The sequence below is a fragment of the Pelophylax lessonae genome (assembly GCF_965119305.1).
Source record: "Pelophylax lessonae genome assembly, chromosome: 5".
NCBI lineage: Eukaryota > Metazoa > Chordata > Amphibia > Anura > Ranidae > Pelophylax > Pelophylax lessonae.
This window is the reverse complement of record NC_138772.1, coordinates 171,949,263-171,972,741: the sequence shown is the minus strand read 5'-3', so window position 1 is coordinate 171,972,741 and position 23,479 is coordinate 171,949,263. Positions and strand designations below refer to the sequence as shown.

The following is a 23,479-nucleotide window of genomic DNA, read 5'->3' as shown; positions in this document are numbered from 1 at the left end:
TGTTTTTTTTTTGTCGCTATTTTTTTGTTTATAGCACAAAAAATAAAAATTTCACAGGTGATCAAATACCACCAAAAGAAAACTCTATTTGTGGGGAAAAAAGGGACATCAATTTTGTTTGGGTACAGCTTTGCACGACCACGCAATTGTCCCTTAAAATAACGCAGTGCCGAATCGCAAAATAGGGCCTGGTCAGGAAGGGGGTAAAACCTTCCGGGGCTAAAGTGGTTAATAAAAATGTTATTATTAGTATACTTTGAATATTTCAAGATTATTTTAATTTTAACACTTTTTTTTTTTTTTTTTATCTCTATGGGGTTGATTTATTAAAGGTAAAATAGGCTGTTCTGTTTTTAAACAGAAAACATCTCTGACAGATCAAAAGAAGTGGTAATGATGATCCGTCAAATTAGTTATGCGAAATAATTTTTAGTACAAACAATGTGGTTTTCTTTGGATTGTGTCACTGTGTCACTCTGACCCACAACATCTGTTACTGAAATGAAAGAAAAACAGGACAGAAATATATTTGTTTTAGTCGGCTTTTGCGCGTTCCACATCATTGTTTGTAGATTACCTGGTTTGGGTGTGCAAGAATTACGTTCTATGTCCTCTTTTGAATGAAGGAAAAGCCTTAGACAAGTTTGTCATGTCTAGCAAATACTGTATCTAAAAAATAGAGCTGTGTCTTGTGTCGCCTAGTGTATCCTGTGTTAAGCTTGTTCAAAGTTCAGATCACACTAAGGACTTTTGGAATCAAAATGGAATAAAAAGTGATATCAACTGAAAAAACTCAAACTGGATAGATATAAAATCTCCAGAAGTAATGGTGCCAAAGCACTTCTAATCAGTTGACAGAACCTGCTCCTCCCAATGGAAGGAAAGTTTGAGAGTTTCATATATTTAAATATGTAAGGCTTGTTTTGCTGCTAGACTACCAGGCCCATGAGATATATTTTTTTCAGATTTTCGGGTATCTTTTATACTCCCAGTGGAAAGATCATAGACCTGCCTGGTAATAATGAAAAGAGGGAGACTCACCTTTAAGAGGGAAGAAGTGACACAAAAAAGAGATCCCTTCCTTGCAACTGTTGGGGATGGAGGGCAGGAAAATACAATGGATGGCCTGACAAGTCACGCTCGGTCGCGGTCCATTGATTAGAACAGGACCCGTTCTAATAGGAGCGACACAAGTCGCTCCGACTTAGAAAAAGGGTCCTGTACTACTTTGGGGCGACCTCGGAGCGACTTGCATAGACTTCCATTATGTGAAGTCTCTGCAAGTCGCGCCGAAGTCGCGGTGCACAGCGGTGCACGCGACTTCATAGGTCGCCCCCCAAAGTCGTGTCGCTCTAGTCTGAATGGGCTCTTAAAGAGCAAGAACAAGGAGCAGTGTCTTTTGTCCATCCATTTTCTGTGCTTTGTCATGTGGTATTAGGTCAATGTATGGGGAAACATCACTGTTCCCTGATTCGGCATTAGAAGTTTCCTATGAAGTTGCCTGTAAAGCATTTTTTTTTCCACCTTGGCCTGCCCAACAGAACATATTTTAATAAGGTGTTTTATTATACAACCACTGTGTAGGCTAAAAGGCATATGTTTGAAACAAAAGCAAACTACCACAAGTAAGTGATTACTGTTCTTGTTATAAAGTAGTATAACTTGTGCTATAATCTATAGTTTGATACTATGTAGTGCCTTTTTTTATCAACCTTTTAGTTTATTCTTGAAGCCAATTGGGCACATAAGATATTGATTATGTCTCCCAGATTTTTTACTTTTGTTCATACAGTCTTAGTTTACTGGAGAGAGAACAAAGTAAGCTTATAGTTAAGATGCAATCATTAGCCTACAATCATGTGTGTGAATGATATGCAACATAAAGTGCATGAGCTAGGCTCCGTCCTTTCACACGGTCCGTTGTGCGGTGCGGACGGTTCTCTGCTCAGCGGGGATCGATCCGCCGATCTCCGCTGAGCAGGTGGATGACAGCTCCGTCTCCGCACTGTGTGCGGAGAAGGAGGTGTCAGAGCCCCGCTGCTCTCTATGGGGGAATCGGATGAGAGCGGACCGCCTGTCCATCCTCATCCGATCCCATCCGATCCCCTGGACGGATGTAAAATAGGGTTTTCATCCGTTCGTATTTCACGGACTGGATCAGATGTTGATGGCAGCGGGTGTCAGCGGACATGTCTCCGCTGATGTCTACTGCCCCATAGGCATGCATGGAGGATCCGATCAGATCTGCCTAAAAAAACTGACAGGCGGATCTATTCGGATTGTTGGTGTGAAAGGAGCCTTAATCTACAGCTTTACCAGTAACCAAGGCACCCTAGGCAAGTATATACATTCTAAAATTGATATTTGCTTTTCTCCTGTCACTCACTAAGAACTGCATTGTGGGATGGGGTACATCCACACTCTCCATAACCTGGAAGCCAGGTTGTATCAAGGGGGTTCAGTAACAATTTTACAGGTAAAGTTTATGGCATGATAATAAACCCTTAAAGTGATATTAAAGGCTGTTTTTTTTCCATAAAAATTAAATTACCACCTAGACATACTTACCTGCTCTGTGCAGTGGTTTTGCATAGCGCAGGCCTAATCCTCCTCTTCTCAGGTCTACCGCAGGTGCTCCTGGCCCCTCCTTCCTGTCGAGTGCCCCCATAGCAACAAAACAAAATGGCCCCTGCCCCCCACCTATAACTGGCTTTCATAGTAAAGAGCACATGGAAGGGCAACGCATGTGAGACAAAAACAGAAAGAATTCCCAGCCCAATTCACCAACCAGTTGCTGACCAACCAAATTAACCTGTCTAACAGTATGCATTAAAAACAGGGGTTTAGTTAGCACACATTTGCAAACGAATGCCTAAGATGCAAGGCTGCTTCACGGCACCCTGGATTACTTGCAGTCCTAACCCTTCTAAATTTTTGAGAGTCTCCACAGTGGAAGTACATGCATTCTAATGGATAGATAAGGGGCAGGTGAGCCTGGAGGTAGCCCAACCCTCCCTAAAGGCACTTGGGGGAACAGTGGATGCCCAGCTCATAGCACAATGGAAGCAAAGGCATCCAATGTGTCCACTCACCAGTATACATCAACAGCAAACAAAACCTTAGTCTTTCTCTTGCTCTTACTCTTTATGTCTATTCAGAAATAGAGTATGTCTCGGCCCCGCCCCCGATCCCAGGGACTGCTGCTCTTGTGCACATCACTGGATTGAGATGGGGCTCAGGTAAGTAATAAGGGGGAGTGCTGTATAAAAGGCATGAAGGTAAAAAGCCTTAAGCATTTACAACCACTTTAAGTGACACTTTTTTGGATATCCTTCTCCAACAATAATCCAAAAATGTCCACTACCTAATAGTCCTGTGATCTATTTTTCATGAAATTGTTTCTTATGGTTTTCAACCTCGTAACATCTCTATGAGCTCCTGAACCTCTCCTTTTCCTCAAGTTTGTTTGGAACCAGCAGTGCACTGCTCTATGCACACTACAAATCTCATAGTCCATAGTCTCTAGTCAATCTTGGGAGTGAGCAGGAGAGGATGGCTATGTTTCTACATACAGTGGGACCACTCTTTATCAGGAAGTTGGATCACAGCAGCAAGAAAAAAAAGATATGGAGGAGGCTGAGGGCAATATAATTTTTTTGTGTGTTAAGAATACATACTTACATGTAACCACCCTACCCTGTGTAGGAATGTCTGAATCTAAATCTAAATTTAGTGGTGCTAAGTTACAGTAAACTTAGCTAAAATGGTAGTTTAGCTTCTTTGGGTTTCTCCCGGGCCCTGGTTATTGTATGTGTCTTTCTGTTGCCAGCATGTGGCACTGCTGCCTCTGATAATAGCATGAAAGTTTTACTATTACAAGCTATGAATATTTGAGTTTCCTGACCACTGGTGCATGCTGGGAAAGTGTATAAATATTTAGGCTGCGACATTGGGAAGTCATTCTGTTTTCCCCTGGGACTCCTGCCTGGGGAAGGGGTGTGTTGTGCTGGTGAAACCTCTTTATATCTTTTTTATCTTTTGAGATTTCTTATTTTTTTTATCTTTGAGTACTGTAAGTACTTTTGTTCCTTTTTGTGGAGTTTGCTAGTTCATAGGTGTATTGTGCCCTATCCCTCTCTCCTTGGAGTTTTCTGTGTGAGCAATAAACACCTTTTGTTTTACATCTTTAACCACTTGCCGACCACCTTAGTTTTACTGCGGCAGGTTGGCACTGTTATGCCAAACTTCGTACCTGTATGTCGCTTCGTGTAGCAGATAGTGGGAGCGCACGCACCACCGGAGTGGCACACACAAACACGGATTGGTTGGAGGTGGAGCCATTAAGTCGGTCTCATGGACACGATGTCCACCGAGTACTTGCGATCGCTCCCCATGGAGAAAGAAAAAACCGATGTAAACACCGCAGACCGCTGTTCTGTCAGTGATGAACACAGGGATCCTGTGTTTCTCCTATTTAGGAACACAGGTCTCTGTGTTCATCCAGTAAATACAAACCCACACAGATAGAAAGCATGCCCTAGACACACATTTAACCCTTTGATCACCCTGGTGTTAACCCCTTCCCTGCCAGTGCCATTAGTACAGTAACACTGCCTCAATGTTGCAGTCCCGCTAAAAATTGCTGATCGCCGCCATTACTAATAATAAATACGTTTTAAAAAATTACATAAATCTATCCCTTAGTTTGGAGACACGATAAACGAATCAAAAAACTGTTATTGGGATTTTTTTTTACCAAAAATATGAAGCAAAATACATATTGGCCTAAATTAATGAAAACGTTTGATTTTTAATTTTTTTTTTTTTATTGGGAATGTTTTATAGCAGAATGTAAAAAATATTGTTTTTTTTTTTTTTTTGCAGAATTGTTGCTCTTTTTTTGTTTATAGCGCAAAAAATTAAAAACTAAAACCGCAGAAGTGATCCAATACCATCAAAAGAGAGCTCTATTTGTGGGAAAAAAAGGACATCATTTTTTTTTTAGTACAGTGCCGCATGACTGCGCAATTGTCAGTTAACCTTCTTAGCGGTATTCCCGAGCGTGGCTCGGGGTTACATTTCAGAGCCAAAAGCGGTAACCCCGAGCCACACTCGGGATACCGTCAGAAGCATCGCTGGATCCTGTAAAAGAGGTTACTTACCTTGTCACCGGGATCCAGCGATGTATGCGGCGGCGGATCTTCCTCCCGATCCTCTCCGTGCCCCGGCTTCCATCTCCTGCGACGTGACGTTCGCAGGGGGGTGTACCCGGGGGGCAAATTCAAATGTAAAACACACCAAACACACTGATACCATTCAAAATAAAATAAATTCACATTACATTGCCCCCCAGTGCCCTTTCCTGCAGTTTTACTGTACTTTTTATGTATTATATATATGTATATATATATATATATATATATATATATATATATATATATATATATTATATATTTATATGTGTATACGTATATGTATATATATATATATATATATATATATATATATATGTATACATACATACATACATACTTTAACTTATTTATAGTTTTTTATTATATTATAATTTATAAATTTTGTGTTTCAAACTTTATCATACCCAAGATGTTATAAAGAAGAACGCTCAGTAAAAAAAAAAAATGTAAATAGTTGGTTTGGACTGCTCATTCTCAAGAATTACATGCAAAATAATGGTACCGCTTTCAGCACCTAAAATCCGAAAGAATCATACCGCCAGGGAGGTTAAAATAACGTAGTGCCGTATAGCAAAAAATGGCCTGGTCATTAAGGGGGTAAAACCTTCCGGTCCCTAAGTGGTTAAGTAACTGGCACCCATCTTTTCACATCCCACTATTGTCTAAGTAATCTGCGCCCTGACGTGAAATGTCAACGCATCCTGTCTCTGGGGGTTAAGAACATGCCTCCTGGAGGTCAGGGGGTGCTACTTTTTTTTTAAACTGAAGTTTAGTGTCACTTTAAGGTTCATACTGCACAGACTCAATCATAGTTAAAAATATTGATCTTAACTATAGGTTGTAACAAAGGTATGCACAGCTTCACTAAAAAGGTATGGTTGGAGATGTATGGGTTTCACAGGTTAGTGGATATAAACAATTCGGCAAACCACTTAGGCACGGTTCACATATATGCGATGCGGGAAGGCTGCGAATTCGCAGCCTGTTCCCGCATCGCACACGCACCCCCGGCAGTTCACACTGCCATATGCGATACGCTGGGGGTGTCAATGTAATCTTAACGACACCCCCAGTTTGATCGCATATCGCAGTGCGATCGTGCAGCTCGCACAGGATCGGATCGCACAAGTGTGAACCGCTGTGCGATCCGATCCTGATGCGGCTAGAAAAAAGGGTCCTGTGCTTGTTTGGTGCGGCTGCGGTGCGAATTTAGCCATACAAACTGTATGGCTAAACTCGCACCGCACAGCCGATCGCATGTAATGTCGGAGCAGTGCGCTCCGATATTACATGCGAAGCCTGCACACGCACAAATGTGAACCGGGGCTTAAAGCTGAATTCTAAGCAAAAGTAGAAGGCATGAATTGATATAGCTCTTTATTACTGCATCATTAACTTTATAATTACTTTCATTTGACTCTGTATCAGTCTCTTACATTCCCTTATACACCAGAACTCAAACTGGGAAAGGGAGAAGGAGCACAATGAGCACATCAGTTGTGCTGCAATGTTCATGTGCTAATAAGCAACATGTTGGGAGGAGAGAAAGCAGAGTGACAGAATGTAGTGTGGGTTTTTAAAAGGTATTTTATTTACAAGAAACTTAGTAATAGTTTTAGGTTTTAATTTATGTTAGTGTGTAAGTGATCACTTCTATCTATATGCAACATGTTTAATGTATGAGACATCTGCTTCATCATGCTGTGGGAAGTTGGGAACCTCTAACCTTTTTTTTTTTTTTTAATGGTGTGGCTCTGACCAATTTTAATTAGTGTTTGCCCTGCTATATATACAGTATGACTGGAAGACCAAGGACTAGTTGAGTTGGATTCAGAAGGGAAATATGGATCACCAGAGCTTTTTTTTCTCAGAAAATAGGTGCAGGAACTCAACCACGGCCCCCCCCCCCCCCCAAACCCCCTCCCCAAATTGGTCAAAATTTCACTAACAGTGGGAGGGTCTTAAAGGGGCATTAAATACCAGGAATGTATTATGTACAGAGTGCAGATTTCGGTGGGGCTACACACAGAGTGCAGAGTTCAGAGGTGTGCTACGTGCAGAGTTCAGGAGTGTGCTATGTACATAGTGCAGAGTTCAGGGGTGGGCAAAACACAGAGTACAGAGTTCCTCCTTCTTCCACAGCTCCTTAGCTCTGTATCCCCCATTCACATCTCACTTTCACCCCTATTCTTCTCTAGTACTTCCCCTCTCCTTCCCCTGTAGGTGGCTTCATCTCTCTCACTTGCAGATAGATCATCCAGTGGGGGTGTCAGCATCCACACTGCACCCCAGGTACCCACATCTCCTTTGTCACTCATACTGCACTTGGAAAACAAAGGAAGTCAGACCTCAGCAGAGGGCCTGAGCCAAAGGTGGTGGAACTGAGTTCCACCAAGTTCCAGCTGAAAAATAAGCCCTGTGGTTCATGAACTACCTCCCTCCAGAAACTTCAAATTAAGAAGTTATGATCTCTCCTGGTCCTGGATTGAATATGCTGTATTTATCTATTTTATCATCTACAGCATATGTGTCAAACACAAGGCCCTCGGGCCGAATCAGGCCCTTCAGGCCATTTGATGTGGCCCTTGCACCCCTCCTGCAGCTGCAGCTCCTCCAGTCCTTCTTTGGTCCTCTTCTAGGCCCTGCACTTTCTGCTTCCCAGCAATGCCCCAACTTCTTCCCAGCAGCTGTGCAAAGTAAGGTGGGTGTACTATGAAGTAAGGGAGGGCGGGGAGCTTTGGACTTCTGATGGTGGGGGGTCTTTTAACATCTGATGTAGGAGGGGGTGGGGTGCTCTGGACATCTAGTCTTACAAAGTAAACCGGCCCTTTGAGGGCAATCATAATGATGATGCGGCCCGCGAAGAAATTGAGTTTGACACCTCTTATCTACAGTATAATACATCTTTAAGCTAAGTAAATTCCTTTTATTATTAAAATCTTGAGTTGACTGAAAGTATTACATGATATCCATATATCTGAAAGGTTTAACATAGGAACTTTTAGGTAATAAAGTCTAGCCCTTTATTATACAGAAACATGAACTTATCAGTCGGCTGCTTCTCGTTTCACTGTTCAGTCCCAGGCTGGGGGAAGGACAAGACCTGTAAGTGTTACTGAACTGCAGCATGTTGAAATTAGGTCTCTTTTCTTGCAAGGCAGGGCTTTGCTGTTTAAATCTTGTACAAATACAAATCCTTCAGCAGGTAAGAAGCTTCCATAGCTGCATTTCATCTGTGTATTTAGCTTTTTGCCTGGAGATCGGCTTTGATTTTATTTTCTGACCTGATTCTGGGAATTTTTTATAGCTACCTTTTTATGTTTTTAATTTTTCTTTTTAAACAAATGTTTTTCAATCTAAAAGAAATAGCCAAAGTGTGGTGGAATCAATTAAAGCCACCACAATGCCAACTGATTTCCAGTTCAGTTTTATTAACCACTTGCCGACCAGTCACGTTGACTGTACTGCGGCAAAGTGGTTAGTTATCGTCCAGCGACGTAGACCTACGTCGCTGGACTCCTCCCCTTGTGGGCGGCGCTCCCGCTGTATTCAGTCACAGCGGGAGTCGGCCCAGGGGAGGAGCGGCGGTGATCACCGCCACTCTTCCCCGATCGTCGGGGAATCGAGTGTGGAGATCCGCCCGCTTGTGTAAAAAAAGAGGGCGGATCTCCTAAGTGACAGACAGGGTCAGATTGCAGGGTTCAGCATAGCTGAACCTGCGATCTGTCCCTGTGTCACTCAGTCACCTCCCCCCACACACGTTAGTAAGCACCAGGCATACATTAACCCCTTGATCACCAATAAAAATTAACCCCTTCCCTGCCAGTGTCATTTTTACAGTAACAGTGCATATGTATAGCACTGATTACTGTAGTAATGTCACTGGTACCCCCAAAAGTGTCAAAAATGTCAGTCAAGGGTCCAATCTGTCTGCCGCAATGTCGCAGTCCCGCAAAAAAAAACGCAGATCGCCGCCATTACTCGTTATAAAAAAATACACCAAAAATAACAGAAATCTTTCCCTTAGTTAGTAAACGCAATAACTTTTGCGCAAACCAATCAAAATACGCTTATTGCGATTTTTTTTTACCAAAAATATGTAGCAGAAAACAAATTGGCCTAAAATGTTAAAAAAAATTTGATTTTTACATTTTTTTTTTGGGGGGGGGGGGGGGAATTTCATATAAAAAAATGTGAAAAATATTGTTATTTTTTCAAAATCGACGTTCTTTTTTTGTCTATAGCGCAAAAAGTAAAAATCGCACAGGTGATCAAATACCACCAAAAGAAATCTCTGTTTGTGGGAAAAAAAGGACGTAAATTTCGTTTGGGTACGGCATTGCATGACCGCGCAATTGTCAGTTAAAGTCGCACAGTGCCGAATCGAAAAAAGTGGCCTGGACGTAAGACAGCAAAATCCTCCGGTGGTAAAGTGGTTAATTTGGTCACATGAAACTCCAAAAACAATGAAAACAGTAGGTTTTCAACTGCTAGGTGACCTCTTTTTTGCAGTGTCCATATCTGAACAAAAATTAACCAAAATAATATCAAACTTTTACCATAACATGTTTAGCATTGATATACTAGTATATATAACAACATACCTCTACTAAGGAGCTCTGTTTCTTCACTAGTTCCTTGACCTGCTTACACAAGAAGAAAGTAGAGATTACATATTTCAGCAAACTGATTGAATACAGACTGATATCATTTGTATGATTCCCTCAAGACTAAATTAAATAAATGAAACTGCATTCACAAGAAAGATTCCTGCCATTCACAACAATGTAGCATATAATTTTATATAGGGAAGAAATGGACATGTAAAGAAAGAATTCATGCAATAATAATTTAGAACATTAGTAACTGTGCAAACCAAGTTATGGATAGGAGACTCTGAAAAGCAATGTTGTATAAAGGAAATAAGAAGTCATTGATACCTATGGAAATGCATTGATTTAACCCACAGAGCAGCTTTTTGAGTGTAAATCATAAAATAATTTGATTTAAAAAAAAAAACTCAGTTGCATGCTGAACACAGCAGACAAAAGTGCCTCTGCTCCCATAGGGGAAAGTTCTCCTAACTTTCAGGCATTAAGGAAGGTGGGGAAATTCCAGGAATTTAAGCCAAACTATGGACACCCCAAAAAAACACTCCAAGGGTTGAATGCTTGTTAACCACTTAAGCCCCGGAGGATTTGGCTGCTCAAAGACCAGGGCCTATATTGCGATTCGGCACTGCATGACTTTAACGGACAATTGCGTGGTCGTGCGACACTGTACCCAAATTAAATTGACGTCCTTTTTTTCCCACAAACAGAGCTTTCTTTTGGTGGTATTTGATCACCTGTGCGATTTTTATTTTTTGCGCTATAAACAAAAAAAGAGCGTCAATTTTGAAAAAAAATAACAATATTTTCACATTTTTTTATATGAAATTCCCCCCAAAAAAATGTAAACATCAAAATTTTTTAACATTTTAGGCCAATTTGTTTTCTGCTACATATTTTGGTAAAAAAATCACAATAAGCATATTTGGATTGGTTTGCGCAAAAGTTATTGCGTTTACTAACTAAGGGAAAGATTTATGTCATTTTTATTGTTTTTTTTAACTAGTAATGGCGGCGATCTGCGATTTTTTTTGCGGGACTGCGACATTGCGGTGGACAGATCGGACCCCTGACTGACATTTTTGACACTTTTGGGGGTACCAGTGACATTACTACAGTAATCAGTGCTATACATATGCACTGTTACTGTAAAAAGGACACTGGCAGGGAAGGGGTTAACTTTATTAGAGATCCAGGGGTTAAGTGTGTCCCTAGGGGCGTGCTTCTTACTGTCAAGGGGCGTGGCTTTTCATGTAACCACAGAGACATACGATCCTACATAGCAGGATCGTATAGTCTCTGCTGTTACATCAGGGAGAATGACGGGCGGCTTTGTTTACATTAGCCGCCTGCCTTTCTCCCTCTCCAGCGAGAGATCGCGAGTGGCCGGCGGACATTTGGATTCGCCGGTCACTCGCGCGGGGATGGCCGTGAACGAGTGGGAGCGGGAGCGCGCCTCTGGTGGTGCGCGCTCACCCCCTACAGGCTCCTGGGTGAGCGACATAGTACTACGTCACTTTGCCCAGGAAGGGCTGACTGCCGCAGTAAATGTACTTGCGGCGGTCGGCAAGCGGTTAAAGAGTATGTACCCCATGTCCCCAACATTTCCTACTCATCCTGATAACTGCCTGCTGTACTATGTACTTGTATGAAAAAGTATCGTGTTCTATTTATATGAAGACAAAATATGTACCATCCTAGCTCTAAAGTCCAAAAAATTCTATAAGGGCAAATGATGATAGAATTAAAAACCAAAAAATTAAACTGATCCTGTATGATCAGATAGTTCAATGCAAGTCTCTAGTTATTACCAAGGAAGGAGTTAACTCGGGGTGCGCCAAGCCGTGCTGCTTCCATCAACCAGCGGGAAGACTGAAAACTGCAAAATAAGAATAGACAGAGCACACCGGCTCCCAGTGCAATGTGACACCGGAAGCCCACCGCTGCGAGCTGGCGGCTGGTATTCAGCCTACAGGCGGCTGCACGCTGTTTGATTGTGGACATTCATCGTCAGCTGCTTCTGAATCTTGCCTGGAGCCCTGGATACCGAAGTTCCAGAGAGCTCATGCAGCTTGTTACAGACACAACTGTTTATAAGAACACAATGTGAGTGTTTTGTGATACTTTGCTACTTTTTATTTTTATCTTAATAAACAATATTGAACTAGTGCGCTCTGTCTCTCTATTCCTGTTCTCTTTGTATTGCTTACTTTGTGTGAAATCCCCAATGTCCCTGCCAGTCTGTCTGCTTGCCTATTAAAAACTGACCACACTAACCAGGAGAACACACTGTGTTCAGTTCCCTACCTGCAACCACTCTCTTCCAATGATCAGACTTGTCCTGACACACCCTCCCTGCACAGCAATTCACTAGGAAGATAAGTGTGCTATTGTTTCTCCTGCCCCAGCTCCTATGCAGCTGAAAAAAGGGGAGGATGTGATTACTTATAGAAAGGGGGGGGGGGTATTTCTAATGTTTTTTTTTTTATATCTATACTTACATTTTTTGCCTTTCATTTTTATTTGAAACTGAATGAGTTGTTTTACAAGGTGAATGTTTACAATCACATTAAGTCTAAGGGCAGAGGAATAAGATGTAATACCTACCTTATTCCTTGCTCCAGCAGGCTCCCCTCATTTGTGCAACTGGTTTCCAAGGCCCCTTCTCTAAGGGGCTCTACATGGCTGTCTCATCAATTACAATTTAGGATCAGTATGTGAGGAACTCAAGGGCTGGAGCCTTCTGGAGTGAGGAATAAGGTAAGTTTAACACCTTATTCATCTGTCCCCCATACTTACTGAGCAGTTAACCCTTGCAGTGCAGGGGGGCCCATTGCAAGGATTTTTTTGAGACCCCAGAGTACAGCTTTAAGTGAAACCAACCAATAATAATATCCACCACCTGCAGATGGGCAAAAAGCAAAGTTCACTCAACATACTCTGAGTATTATGCAACTTATTATATACACAGTACCCACAGATCAACACTGAAGGCAATAGGAGAGTACAGGCGGTCCCGGGTTACAAACATCAGACTTACAAATGACTAATACTTACAAACGGAGGGAGACAACAGGAAGTGTGGAGAAATCTAGTCTTAGGAAGGGAAACTTACTCCTGTAAGAGCTCTTATGGGAAAAAAGGTGTCTCCACTAAAGCTTTATCAATAATCCTTGTTTCCACAACAACCCAAAATTTTCAAAATATAGTTGTCATAGGGATAGAAAGTGAGGTGAAATCTTCTGAACAGGGGCACAGACAGCAAAACAAATGGTACAGGGGTGTTAACCCTCCCCTATGCTATCCAAACAACTTAAAAAATATTCTTTTGGCTGGAGCTAAACTTAAAAAATGTACCTGTTCCGACTTACAAAATAATTCGACATAAGAACAAACCTACAGACCCTATCTTGTTTGTAACCCGGGGACCGCCTGTACAAATAATATTCAAACTTTCCAAGCAGCTTTGAGTCCGAATGGTGCTTGTATGGTGTATAAATAATCTTAGTACAGACCTTTTTTTTTTTACATCAAGTTCTTGTATCTGATAGTTGCAAGGATTCCAGCATTACCAGCAGGTGTTTTCCAGTATCATCTTATTATAGCTAAAAGTAACTGGGGTGTTATTGTCTGGAGAAAAAAAAAACTGAAGTACTTAACAGGCAGGCTGTGCTCCCTGCAGGTATCTCAAGAATATGTAAACCCAGCATTTGATATTCCTGATATGTGCCTGCCGCACCATGTACCATGATCCTGTTTATATATTGCTTCTTTTGTGTGAAATCCCTGGTGATCATGGCAGTCCCTCTGCTTTTCTTTTAAAAACTGACTACACTAGCCATGAAAGCATACCGTGGTCAGTTCTCTAGATGTGCTCTCCTCTAATGATCAGACCTCTGCTCACAGGCCCTTCTGCACAGCCATTCACTGGGAAGTTCAGTATGCTGCTGCTGTTTCTCCTCCCTCAGCTCTCTAGTCTCAGCATCATAAGGAGCTTAGAGGGTATGTGATTACCAAATGAGGTTGCAACCCCTCATTGTTTTTTTTTTAATAAAAGTAACAAACATACAGATACACAGAGCAGCCCCAATCCTCTTCTTCTGGGGTGCCCCACCAGCCCTACAGGTCCCTTTTCATCAGTCTATTTACCTTTAGTAAATCAACCCCACAGTGTCATTGTATCAACAGTGCAAAAATTTGCATTACTGTACAAACTCTAAGGTCCCTTTCACAAGATAGGACCGATTGGATCCGCCTGTCCGTTTTTCAGGTGGACCCAATAGGGCCACCCATTGTCCTGGGGGAGGACATCTGTCTGGGATTCGATCCGACAAGATCCGCTAAAACAGACGCATGGCGATACGTTCGCCATACATCCAGCGGGTTGGATTGGATGAAAACAGACAAGCTGTCCGTTTTCATCCGATCTCTGCATAGAGGAGAGTAGCACAGTGAGCGGAGACTGACCTGTCATCAAAACGAGTTCATCAAAACAGATCCGCCCCATGTGAAAGAGGCCTAAAAGTTAATTGCAGCCAGACAGATTGCAGTGTAAAATAATTGAATTCTGCTGGTATAAACAACTGTGTTTCGCATACCACACTTTCCCTTTTTGAAAAAGACCGGTTTTTGTGTATGCCAACTACCTCAAATGATGAATGCAGTCTACGCTTTTGTTACAAAATGACACACCAGTTACATGGGTTAATTGCCACACAAACTATACCTTGGTTATAGGTAAAAGTCAAGACACCACAAATAACATTCAATAAAAAGGAACTGCAGTCCCAGTACCAGACCCACAAATTTAGAAAGCCCCGCTTGCACACCAAAAGATTAGATTAGATGCTTTTGTGAAACATCGGAGAAAAGAAAAGTTCAGTTGAAAGATTACCACCAGAATTATTAGTATTCACAAGACAACAAAAAAATAAATCTACACTAATACCAAATAAAATCTGAATGACCTTGAGTTTAAACAAAGAGAATGGAACTACACGAGAAGATCCTAATATTTAAACGGAAAGAAAACTACGAATACACTTTTTTCCTTAGATTAGTTTTCTCCTGGCTTTCAACGTGTTCCTTCTTCCACTTCTGATGAGGAGTTAATGCAATATACTTTCATTCCAATTTTTAACAGAGCTCGAATATTTTACTAGCTAATGTTTTTTCCAAAGAAATTCACTGTGGGTTTTTTTTCACTGGAATAAAATAACTTGTGAAACAGTATGAGAATTGCATTTAGTTTCTCTCCTGCAAACAGTTCCAACTTCATCACACAAGCCACAAAACACAAAGACACAACATGTTTTTTATCAGAATTCCACAGAACCGAGTTTGACATCTCTTTCATGGGGGCCAAATAAAACTTACGTTTGGAAGAGCAAGCCTGTAGACACTCATTTTCAGTGCTAAATCTGTTTCCGTTGCCATCGCAACCTCCATACCAGAATTGGGAGCACGCATCAACATCTTTAATATAGTACCACATGCGCTGGAAGTCCCCGCATGTTGTGCCTTGGTTCACATCCAATAGGCACTTCTCTGCAACTAAAAGAAGCAGGGTTAAACAGAAATGCCCTTACTACTACTAGTGCCTACTTAAAGCATAACTCCACTTTTGTTGAGTAAAAAACACTCCCCCTGGGTTATCTCTGTACATTACAAGGATTTTAACAAACTTTGTTCCAGATTCCTACCTTTTGTTATTCTGAAGAAATCACTGTTTATTCCTCTATGCCCCTGTGCTAAGTGAGTTCCTTAATTATTAATCAGCTGCGGCAGCTGCAGGGCACTAATGATGAAAGCTGCTGAGTCTGCATCTCTTTAGACGTGTTCCTATTGGGAGTATCTTACAAAAAATTATATTTTTGTTGCAGGGGAGCGTGAAATCTGACTTGCAACTTAGTGCAGACTTCTGGGAAAATGAGTGAGCCACAAGCAGGAAATGATGGTTCTGTGGTGTGGTCAGTACACATTCTGTGTACAGAACACCTCCAGTTAGCCATATCGTATTGCATTTTCAGAAAATTACAGCGGCTGAAGATTGGAAAGGAAAGGTAATTTTTAATAAAATTAAATTACAATATGAATTGTGTCGCAATTGTATACGCTGTATTATTTTTTCTTTATTTGCCTTTTTTTAATTTGCTTTTTTTCCCCTCCGAAAGTGGAGTTACCCATTAAGTCACATCTAGTGTCACAGACACGCTATATTGGTATGCTATGATAACTTTCCTTCAGCTTTCTTTAACATATACCATGCCTAAAATAACATAATTTTCTGATTTCTGTGAGTGCTTAACTGGTTTTTCAAGTTAAACTACAGGCTAAAATAACGAAGATAGAGTATTTCTTGAATGGAAAAAGGAGCGCAATTGCTCCTTCTCACCAGAAGACCTAGCTAAATCTTGTCTTTTAAAGCATAAACTTTCCATAGCCAGTAATACACAGGAAAGGAATGTTAAAATACTAATGAGGTGTTATCATTACCCATACCTCCTACACAAAATGTTTCCCAATATTCCTGACATGTGCTAGTGTTGCTTAGCCTCACCGGCACTATGACCCACATTTCGTGGGAATGTTCTCTAACATGCCAATTTTGGGATACAGTTTTTGATTTATACATAAAAAACAACTTCCAAATAAATCCCTAAAACTTTGCAAAGAGGACTTGTCTCCATAATCCCATGTTCACTTACCAAAGTCAAGAAAATCAAGACACTGAAAATCAATGTCTCCATCTACTATGCAAAAATGGGTTGAACACTCTGATGCAGTTGGAAGAATTTACAGCCCAATTACACGATCGCTACTCACAGTCTTACAGTTCTCTGAAGTGGGGCTTCCCTGAATGATGTTTTGTAGTGGCTCTAACTTCCCTTCACAAGTGTTTTAAGAGATCTACTTTCATTCTCAATCCTTCCCAACTTTTATTTTATACAGTATGTTAGCAGCACACTCAGCCCTCACCCAATTAGCACTGACTAGGCCATCTTCTTCTTTTTGTTCCTTTCTATTCTGTTCCCTTCCCTCTACCTCTTTTTTTTCCCCCTTCTGTTCTGACCTCCCTCCCCAACTTTTCATACACTCGATTCATGCTCCTACTTCACATAGGTCCTGAATGTATCCTATAGATTAGGTTTTAGTCTGGTAACCCCCACTACCCCCCCCCCTTCCCGTTATCACCGACTGCACTGATCCTTAGAGTCCTTTCACACGAACGATCCGATCAGGTCCGCCTGTCAGTTTTTCAGGCAGACCTGATCGGATGCTCCATGCATCCCTATGGGGCAGCGGATGACATCTCCGCTGACACCTGCTGCTATCCGATTCCGATCCTATCTGTGAAATCCGGACGGATGGAAAACCTATTTTCCATCCATCCAGTGGATCGAATGGGATGGGATTGGATGAGAATGGACAGGCTGCCCGATCTCATCCCATTCCCCCATAGAGGATAGTGGGGACCTGACAGCTCCATCCCGCGGATCGATCCCTCGCTGAGCAGAGAATGGACCGCACTGTGTGAAAGGATTCTTATATAGACATCACTTTACTCATGACCTCACAACAAAAAAGCTGGATGTTTGTTTCTACTTTTTGTGTGCATTTTGTGAATTTAACATTTGTACGTCCTTCTCTGTGCCCTTGGACTTTGCCTTTTATTCTATGAATTTTATTTAAAACCTTAATAAACATACATTGTTTAACCACTTCCTGTCCAGCGACGTACTGGTACATCGCTGGATAAGAAGGGTGATAGCTAAGTCATTACTGCAGCTGATTTTTTTTTAGCCGGTGATTCCCTTCCATGTAAAAGTAGTCCTGGCTGTTATGGAGCCGCTAGATTACTTTTACAGGCGATGGAAGGGGTTCCCACCCCCCTCCTGCTGCCACCTTTTCTGGGCTCTCTTGTGTGATTGGGATACCATTAATTCATGATATTTTACTGGTTTCAAGTCCACATTTTGCTGCCCTACTGAATACATTTTTATAGCCCATAGTACCCATTGTAATATCAAATCTTCTCACTGGGTTCAGAATAAATGTTTTTTCTTTCAAACATTTTATTGGAGAACAAAGTAAACAGATAACAACAATTGGTAAACAGAGTGACAAGATGAGTACAATCCATATGCGTTAACAGAATAACGGCTACAATAACCATGGGTCAAACTTAGGAGTAGGTGGATAAAAGGGAACCAGGGGGGCTGTGGCTAGAGGTCTGCGACCGGCTCAGCCAACCCACAGGCACCCCATAAAGGGAACACTCTGTGCCCAAGTGGGGAGGCGCGGCCAAGCAGTAGGCGAAGCAAGGGCGAACAAAGCCCAATAGCTCAGTAAAACGTGAGAAGGGATAGATGGGTGTGATAATCCACATGGTTATCCAACTAGACAGGGGAAACAGAGGTTACAATAAGTAAAACCAATAACAGCAGGCTAAACCAGGGGGCCTGCGAGGTGCACTCTGTAATTCTGGACAAGCTCTAACAGGTGTGTTGTTGGTGCCAGAACAAAAGTATGTGGAGAGGTGGAGCAGGGAGGGGGGGGGGGGACAGAGGGGGAGGTAGAGCAGAGAAATAGGGGAATGGGGAAAGAAGGAAGGTTCGCCGGGGGGGTCAGTGAACAGGAAGTAGTAACTGGTAAGCCTCAGATTAGTATCAGGGCAGCAGGAGGGAGTTGTCAAAGTTGGAGGGAAGGAAATTGTCAACCCAAGGTTGCCAGATTCTGTCGAATTTGTCTATTTTATCTAAGAGAACAGCCTCAATTTTGGCATGAATCATGGCGGTGGTGACCCGCTGCTTGACCTCAGGCAAGGAGAGGTGCGGGGACTTCCATGCTCTTGCAATGGTTTGTTTGGCTGCCATGGTGACTTGTAGGAATAGTTTGTGCTTAGATTTAGAAACAGGGTCAGGCTTCACATTGAGTAAAGCCAGGAGGGGGTCAGGTGTGATTGATTCAGCCATGAAGGTCGAGAGGATTTGGAAGACAGCTTGCCAGAAGGTTTTTACTATTGGGCAAGTCCACCAGATGTGCATGTGTGTGCCTGCCTCCAGGCAGCCTCGGAAGCATGTGGCAGGTTGGGAGGGTAGGTATTTCGCAATATGCGAGGGTACTAAGTACCACCGCATCAGCACTTTGTAATTGGTTTCCAAGGCAACTATATTTTGGGAGGCCGCTTTTGTCGTGTGCCAGATCTTAGCCCAGTCCTCAATGTCTAAAGGGGACCCCAGATCTTGTTCCCATTTAGCAGTATAAGTGGGAGGGGTGTTGTCAGGGGAGTCAGTGAGTCTGGAGTACAGCTGGGAAATGAGGCCCCGGGTGTGTGGGTCACAGTAGCAGGTATGCTCGAAAGCAGTCATGGTGGGCAGAGAAGAGTGGGTGCGGATCCATTTGGCGTAAAAGTGTTTCAGTTCGAGATAACGGAAAATTTCAGAGCTCCGCAGGTGGTGGGACTCACAAAGCGTGGAGAATGCTATCAAAGAGTGTGCTCGAAGAAGACCAGCTGACGTCCAGTTACAGAAGGATGAGGGGGATTCCCAGGCCGGGGGAAAGGTTGGGTTGTGCAGAAAATAGAGCAGTAGGTTGTGGGGTGATTGGATAAATGTTATTTTATACAAAAAAGTTGAAAGCATTAACAAATGCCCCCACCCAGCGCTTATAGGAAGACATGAACAACAAGTAATCTTAATAGTGACGTTGAAATAAATCAACCATCAAAGAAAGTGACAGATACACAGCAGCTACTATATATAAAGACATATAAAACCAGATATGCTAGTAATCAAGGAGATCAAAGCATTGGTAGTGCTTAAATTTAAATAATAAAATCCTACAGCAGATAAGAAATATCCAAAAAGAGCAAAAAACAAATTACCGTATATACTCGAGTATAAGCCGACTTTTTCAGCACGTTTTTTTTTTATGCTGAAAAAGCCCCCCTTGGCTTATACTCATGTCACGGTCTCACTTACCTGTTCTCCGGTCAGTGCACATCCGCCGCCGCCATTCGGGAAAGCCCATACATGTTCGGCTATTCCCAAGCAGACAGCGCGTGTGCGGTGACATGTTGGCGCCAGGCGGCGCCATTTTTAAATGTAAGGCGCCTCACCGAAAGGTAAGTGAGACTCCTCTGCAGCCCCTGCATCTCCTCAGGAAATGCAGTGCTGCGGGCATGGTAGAGGAGATTCTCCTCTACCATGCCCGCAGCACTGCATCTCCTGTACTATGCCTGCAGCCCTGCATCTCTTGTACCATCTCCTGTACCATGCCTGTACCATCTGTTCCAGGCCTGTACCATCTTCTGTGCCATGCCTGTACCATCTCCTGTGCCATGCCTGTACCATCTCCTGTACCATGCCTGAACCATCTCCCTTACCATGCCTGAACCATCTCCTGTGCCATGCCTGTACCATCTCCTGTGCCATACCTGTACCATCTCCTGTACCATACCTGCACCATCTCCTGTACATACCTGTACCATCTCCTGTACAATGCCTAAACCATGTCCTGTACCATGCCTGTACCATTTCCTGTACCATGCCCACAGCCCTGCATCTCCTGTATCATGTCTGCAGCTCCTGTACTATGCCCGCAGCTCCTGTTTTGGGTCTCGTGGTGGTCCAGTTGGGTCAAGTAGCTGCTGCATTTCCCACCCTAGGCTTATACTCGAGTCAATAAGTTTTCCCATTTTTTTGTAGTAAAATTAGGTGCCTCGGCTTATATTCGGGTCGGCTTATTCTCGAGTATATAAGGTAGTCCATAAAAACACCCCGTGAGAATAAAGATACACAGTTCATGGGATGGTAGATATGGCTGGAGGAACAAGCTTGGATGAAGACCGCTACCGCACCTTGTAGACTTCAGCTCCCTTAGGTAAAAAACTCACCAGAGATATGAAACAGATGCCCTATTCAATCAGAACACCATTCCATGGCTTTGACCTCCAGTCATGGGAATCCCCTTTCCAGGCAAACACTCAAGATCTCGCTCCCACTTTTTTATCCTTTGTTGCTCCTCCAGCCATATCTACCATCCCATGAACTGTGTTTCTTTATTCTCACCGGGTGTTTTTGTGGACTAATTCGTATTCTGCTCTTTTTGGATATTTTTTATCTGCTGTAGGATTTTATTTTTTAAATATAAGCGCTGCTAATGCTTTGATCGCCTTGATTACTAGCATATCTGATTTTAAATGTTATTTTATATTTCCCATTATTTAGTAAATCACTCCTTAAAGCTTAGCATCAAGCAGACATTAAACTGACATTTAATATAGTTACTTGTCTTTTTAAAAAATATATATAATGTGTTATATATATGACTACCAGAAATATAAGAATCTGTTTTAATATCAACCATCTGTTATGTCCTGTAGGATTTGCAATGAGAAAAAGAGGGGAAGCACTCTGAGCCAATCTGGCTATACATCAGTACACAGTACTGTCAGTCTCATTTCCAAGCATTATTACATAAGGGAAGGGCATAGGTTTTAACCCATTAGTATGCTGTTGCTCCTTATCGTCCTATCACTTCTGGGTATTAGGGTCGGTAACTGTGAATTCTGAACTGTGTGTGCAAAAAAGGATAGTAACTGCAGAAGCTCTTCTCACATAGTATTTTAAAATCCAGGACACATTTATTAAAATCTTAAAATCATCAACAACAACAATACTTCCCAATTCAAGCCTCATCTGCAGTATTATGCAGTATTAAACCTAAAAAAAACCTTTATTATACTGCAGGTTACTAGTTAGTTACTTCTTAGATATGACGGCTCCATTTTCTATTTTAAGCTTTCTTTTTTTTTCTTTCACCTGGTGATCCTGCCAGTACCATGTTGGTGACAGAACACACTGTTCTGCAGAAGTACCCCTTGGAGGGTTGAGACAAACTTTTTACCACTGATAGGGGTGCTTACAACGATCAGCTTTGATTCGTTTATGTAAAACCTTTATCCCAAGAGCAAGAAAAAACTTTTTGTTGTAACTGCTTATAAAGTGTTAGCTGCCATTTGGGTTCATTTTTTAAGGGCATTTAAATCTGTTGGTACTGAAATAAAATATAAAAAAATAAAAAAATCTATCGGTCCATTTTACACTCCTCTCCCTGCAGCCTGGCAATGCTGCTGTCTAAAAGTGTCTCTGTGCTCCTTCATCCAGAGTGAGGGAGCTGTAATACAAGAGGCGTGTGATTGGCCAGATCACCAGGTGAAAACAGGGGGGAAAAAGAACTGATGAAGCCATCCCATCTAAAGATTGGTAAGCTGCATGTATTACATTATTGGTTTTGGGTTTAATGCCACTTTAAAGGGTCCTCCATTAAAGAGGGGAGCTTACATATTTCTTTGTATATATATATATATATATATATATATATATATATATATATACCAGTTTTTAGTTAGTTAAGTTATTGTTTCTCTTAAAGAAAGTAGCAGCAGTAGAGATAGAAATCTAGATAGATGGAGTAATTAAAAAAATATTTGAATATTATATTTAGCGCTATTCTACAGGAAGAAGCTTCGGTAGAAGATGACAGTAAAATTTTGCTAGAAAATACAGTATATATTTTAAAATATATTTTTAACCGGTTGCCGACTGCACACAGTATATTTACTGCGGCAGTCAGCCCCGGCCAGGCAGAGTGACGTAGATCTACGTCACTTGCCTGTCACTGGGATTTGAGCCAATAGCGGGCGAGCGCACGCCCGCTGAGGCGCGCCCGCCTCGGCTCGTTCAGGGAGGAGTGCGGGCGTGTGACCAGCGGACCCAATGTCCGCCGGTCACACTACAATCGTCGGTACAGCGGGAGAAAGGCAGAGCGGCTTATGTAAACAAGCCGCCTGTCATCCTCCCCTGTGTAAAAATGCAGATCAGACGGTTCTACTACATAGAACTGTTGATCTCTGTTTTTGCACTAGGAGACCTGTCCCACTACAGTTAGAAACACGCCCCTAGGACACACTTAACCCCTCCCTCTCCAATACAGTTAACCCCTTCCCTGCCAGTGTCATTTTTACAGTAACAGTGCATATGTATAGCACTGATTACTGCAGTAATGTCACTGGTAACCCCAAAAGTGTCAAAAATGTCAGTCAAGGGTCCGATCTGTCCGCCGCAATGTCGCAGTACCGCAAAAGAAATCGTAGATCGCTGCCATTACTCGTTAAAAAAAAAAACACCAAAAATGACAAAAATCTTTCCCTTTGTTAGTAAATGCGATAACTTTTGCGCAAACCAATCAAAATACGCTTTTTGCGATTTTTTTTACCAAACATATGTAGCATAAAACAATTTGGCCGAAAATGTTAAAAATTTTGATTTTTACATTTTTTTGGGGGGGAATTTCATATAAAAAAAAGTGAAAAATATTGTTTTTTTTGCAAAAATTACGCTCTTTTTTTGTTTATAGCGCATGATCAAAAAATCACACAGGTGATCAAATACCACCAAAAGAAAGCTCTGTTTGTGGGGAAAAAGGGACGTGAAATTAGTTTAGGTACAGCGTCGCATGACCGCGCAATTGTTCGTTAAATTCACCCAGTAAAAAATCGCAAAAAAAACCCTGGTCAGGAAGGGGGTAAAATCTTCCGGGGCTTAAGTGGTTAAAATACTAGGAAACGTTATGATAAAAATTTTTTTTTTTTTTTTTGGTGGGATAAAA

At 41.9% G+C, this 23,479-nt stretch overlaps 1 protein-coding gene across 1 annotated transcript in view; it reads right to left on the bottom strand.

The window, feature by feature from the left end:
- Window positions 1–23,479, bottom strand: part of LOC309556062 (collagen alpha-4(VI) chain-like) — a gene marked incomplete at its 5' end in the record, with an annotated part of 225,801 nt that overhangs the window by 15,227 nt on the left and 187,095 nt on the right. The window contains 2 exons of the mRNA XM_082258374.1: window positions 9,800–9,838; window positions 15,182–15,358. Coding sequence (XP_082114500.1) covers window positions 9,800–9,838; window positions 15,182–15,358 — 216 coding nt within the window. The remainder of the gene's footprint in view (window positions 1–9,799; window positions 9,839–15,181; window positions 15,359–23,479) is intronic.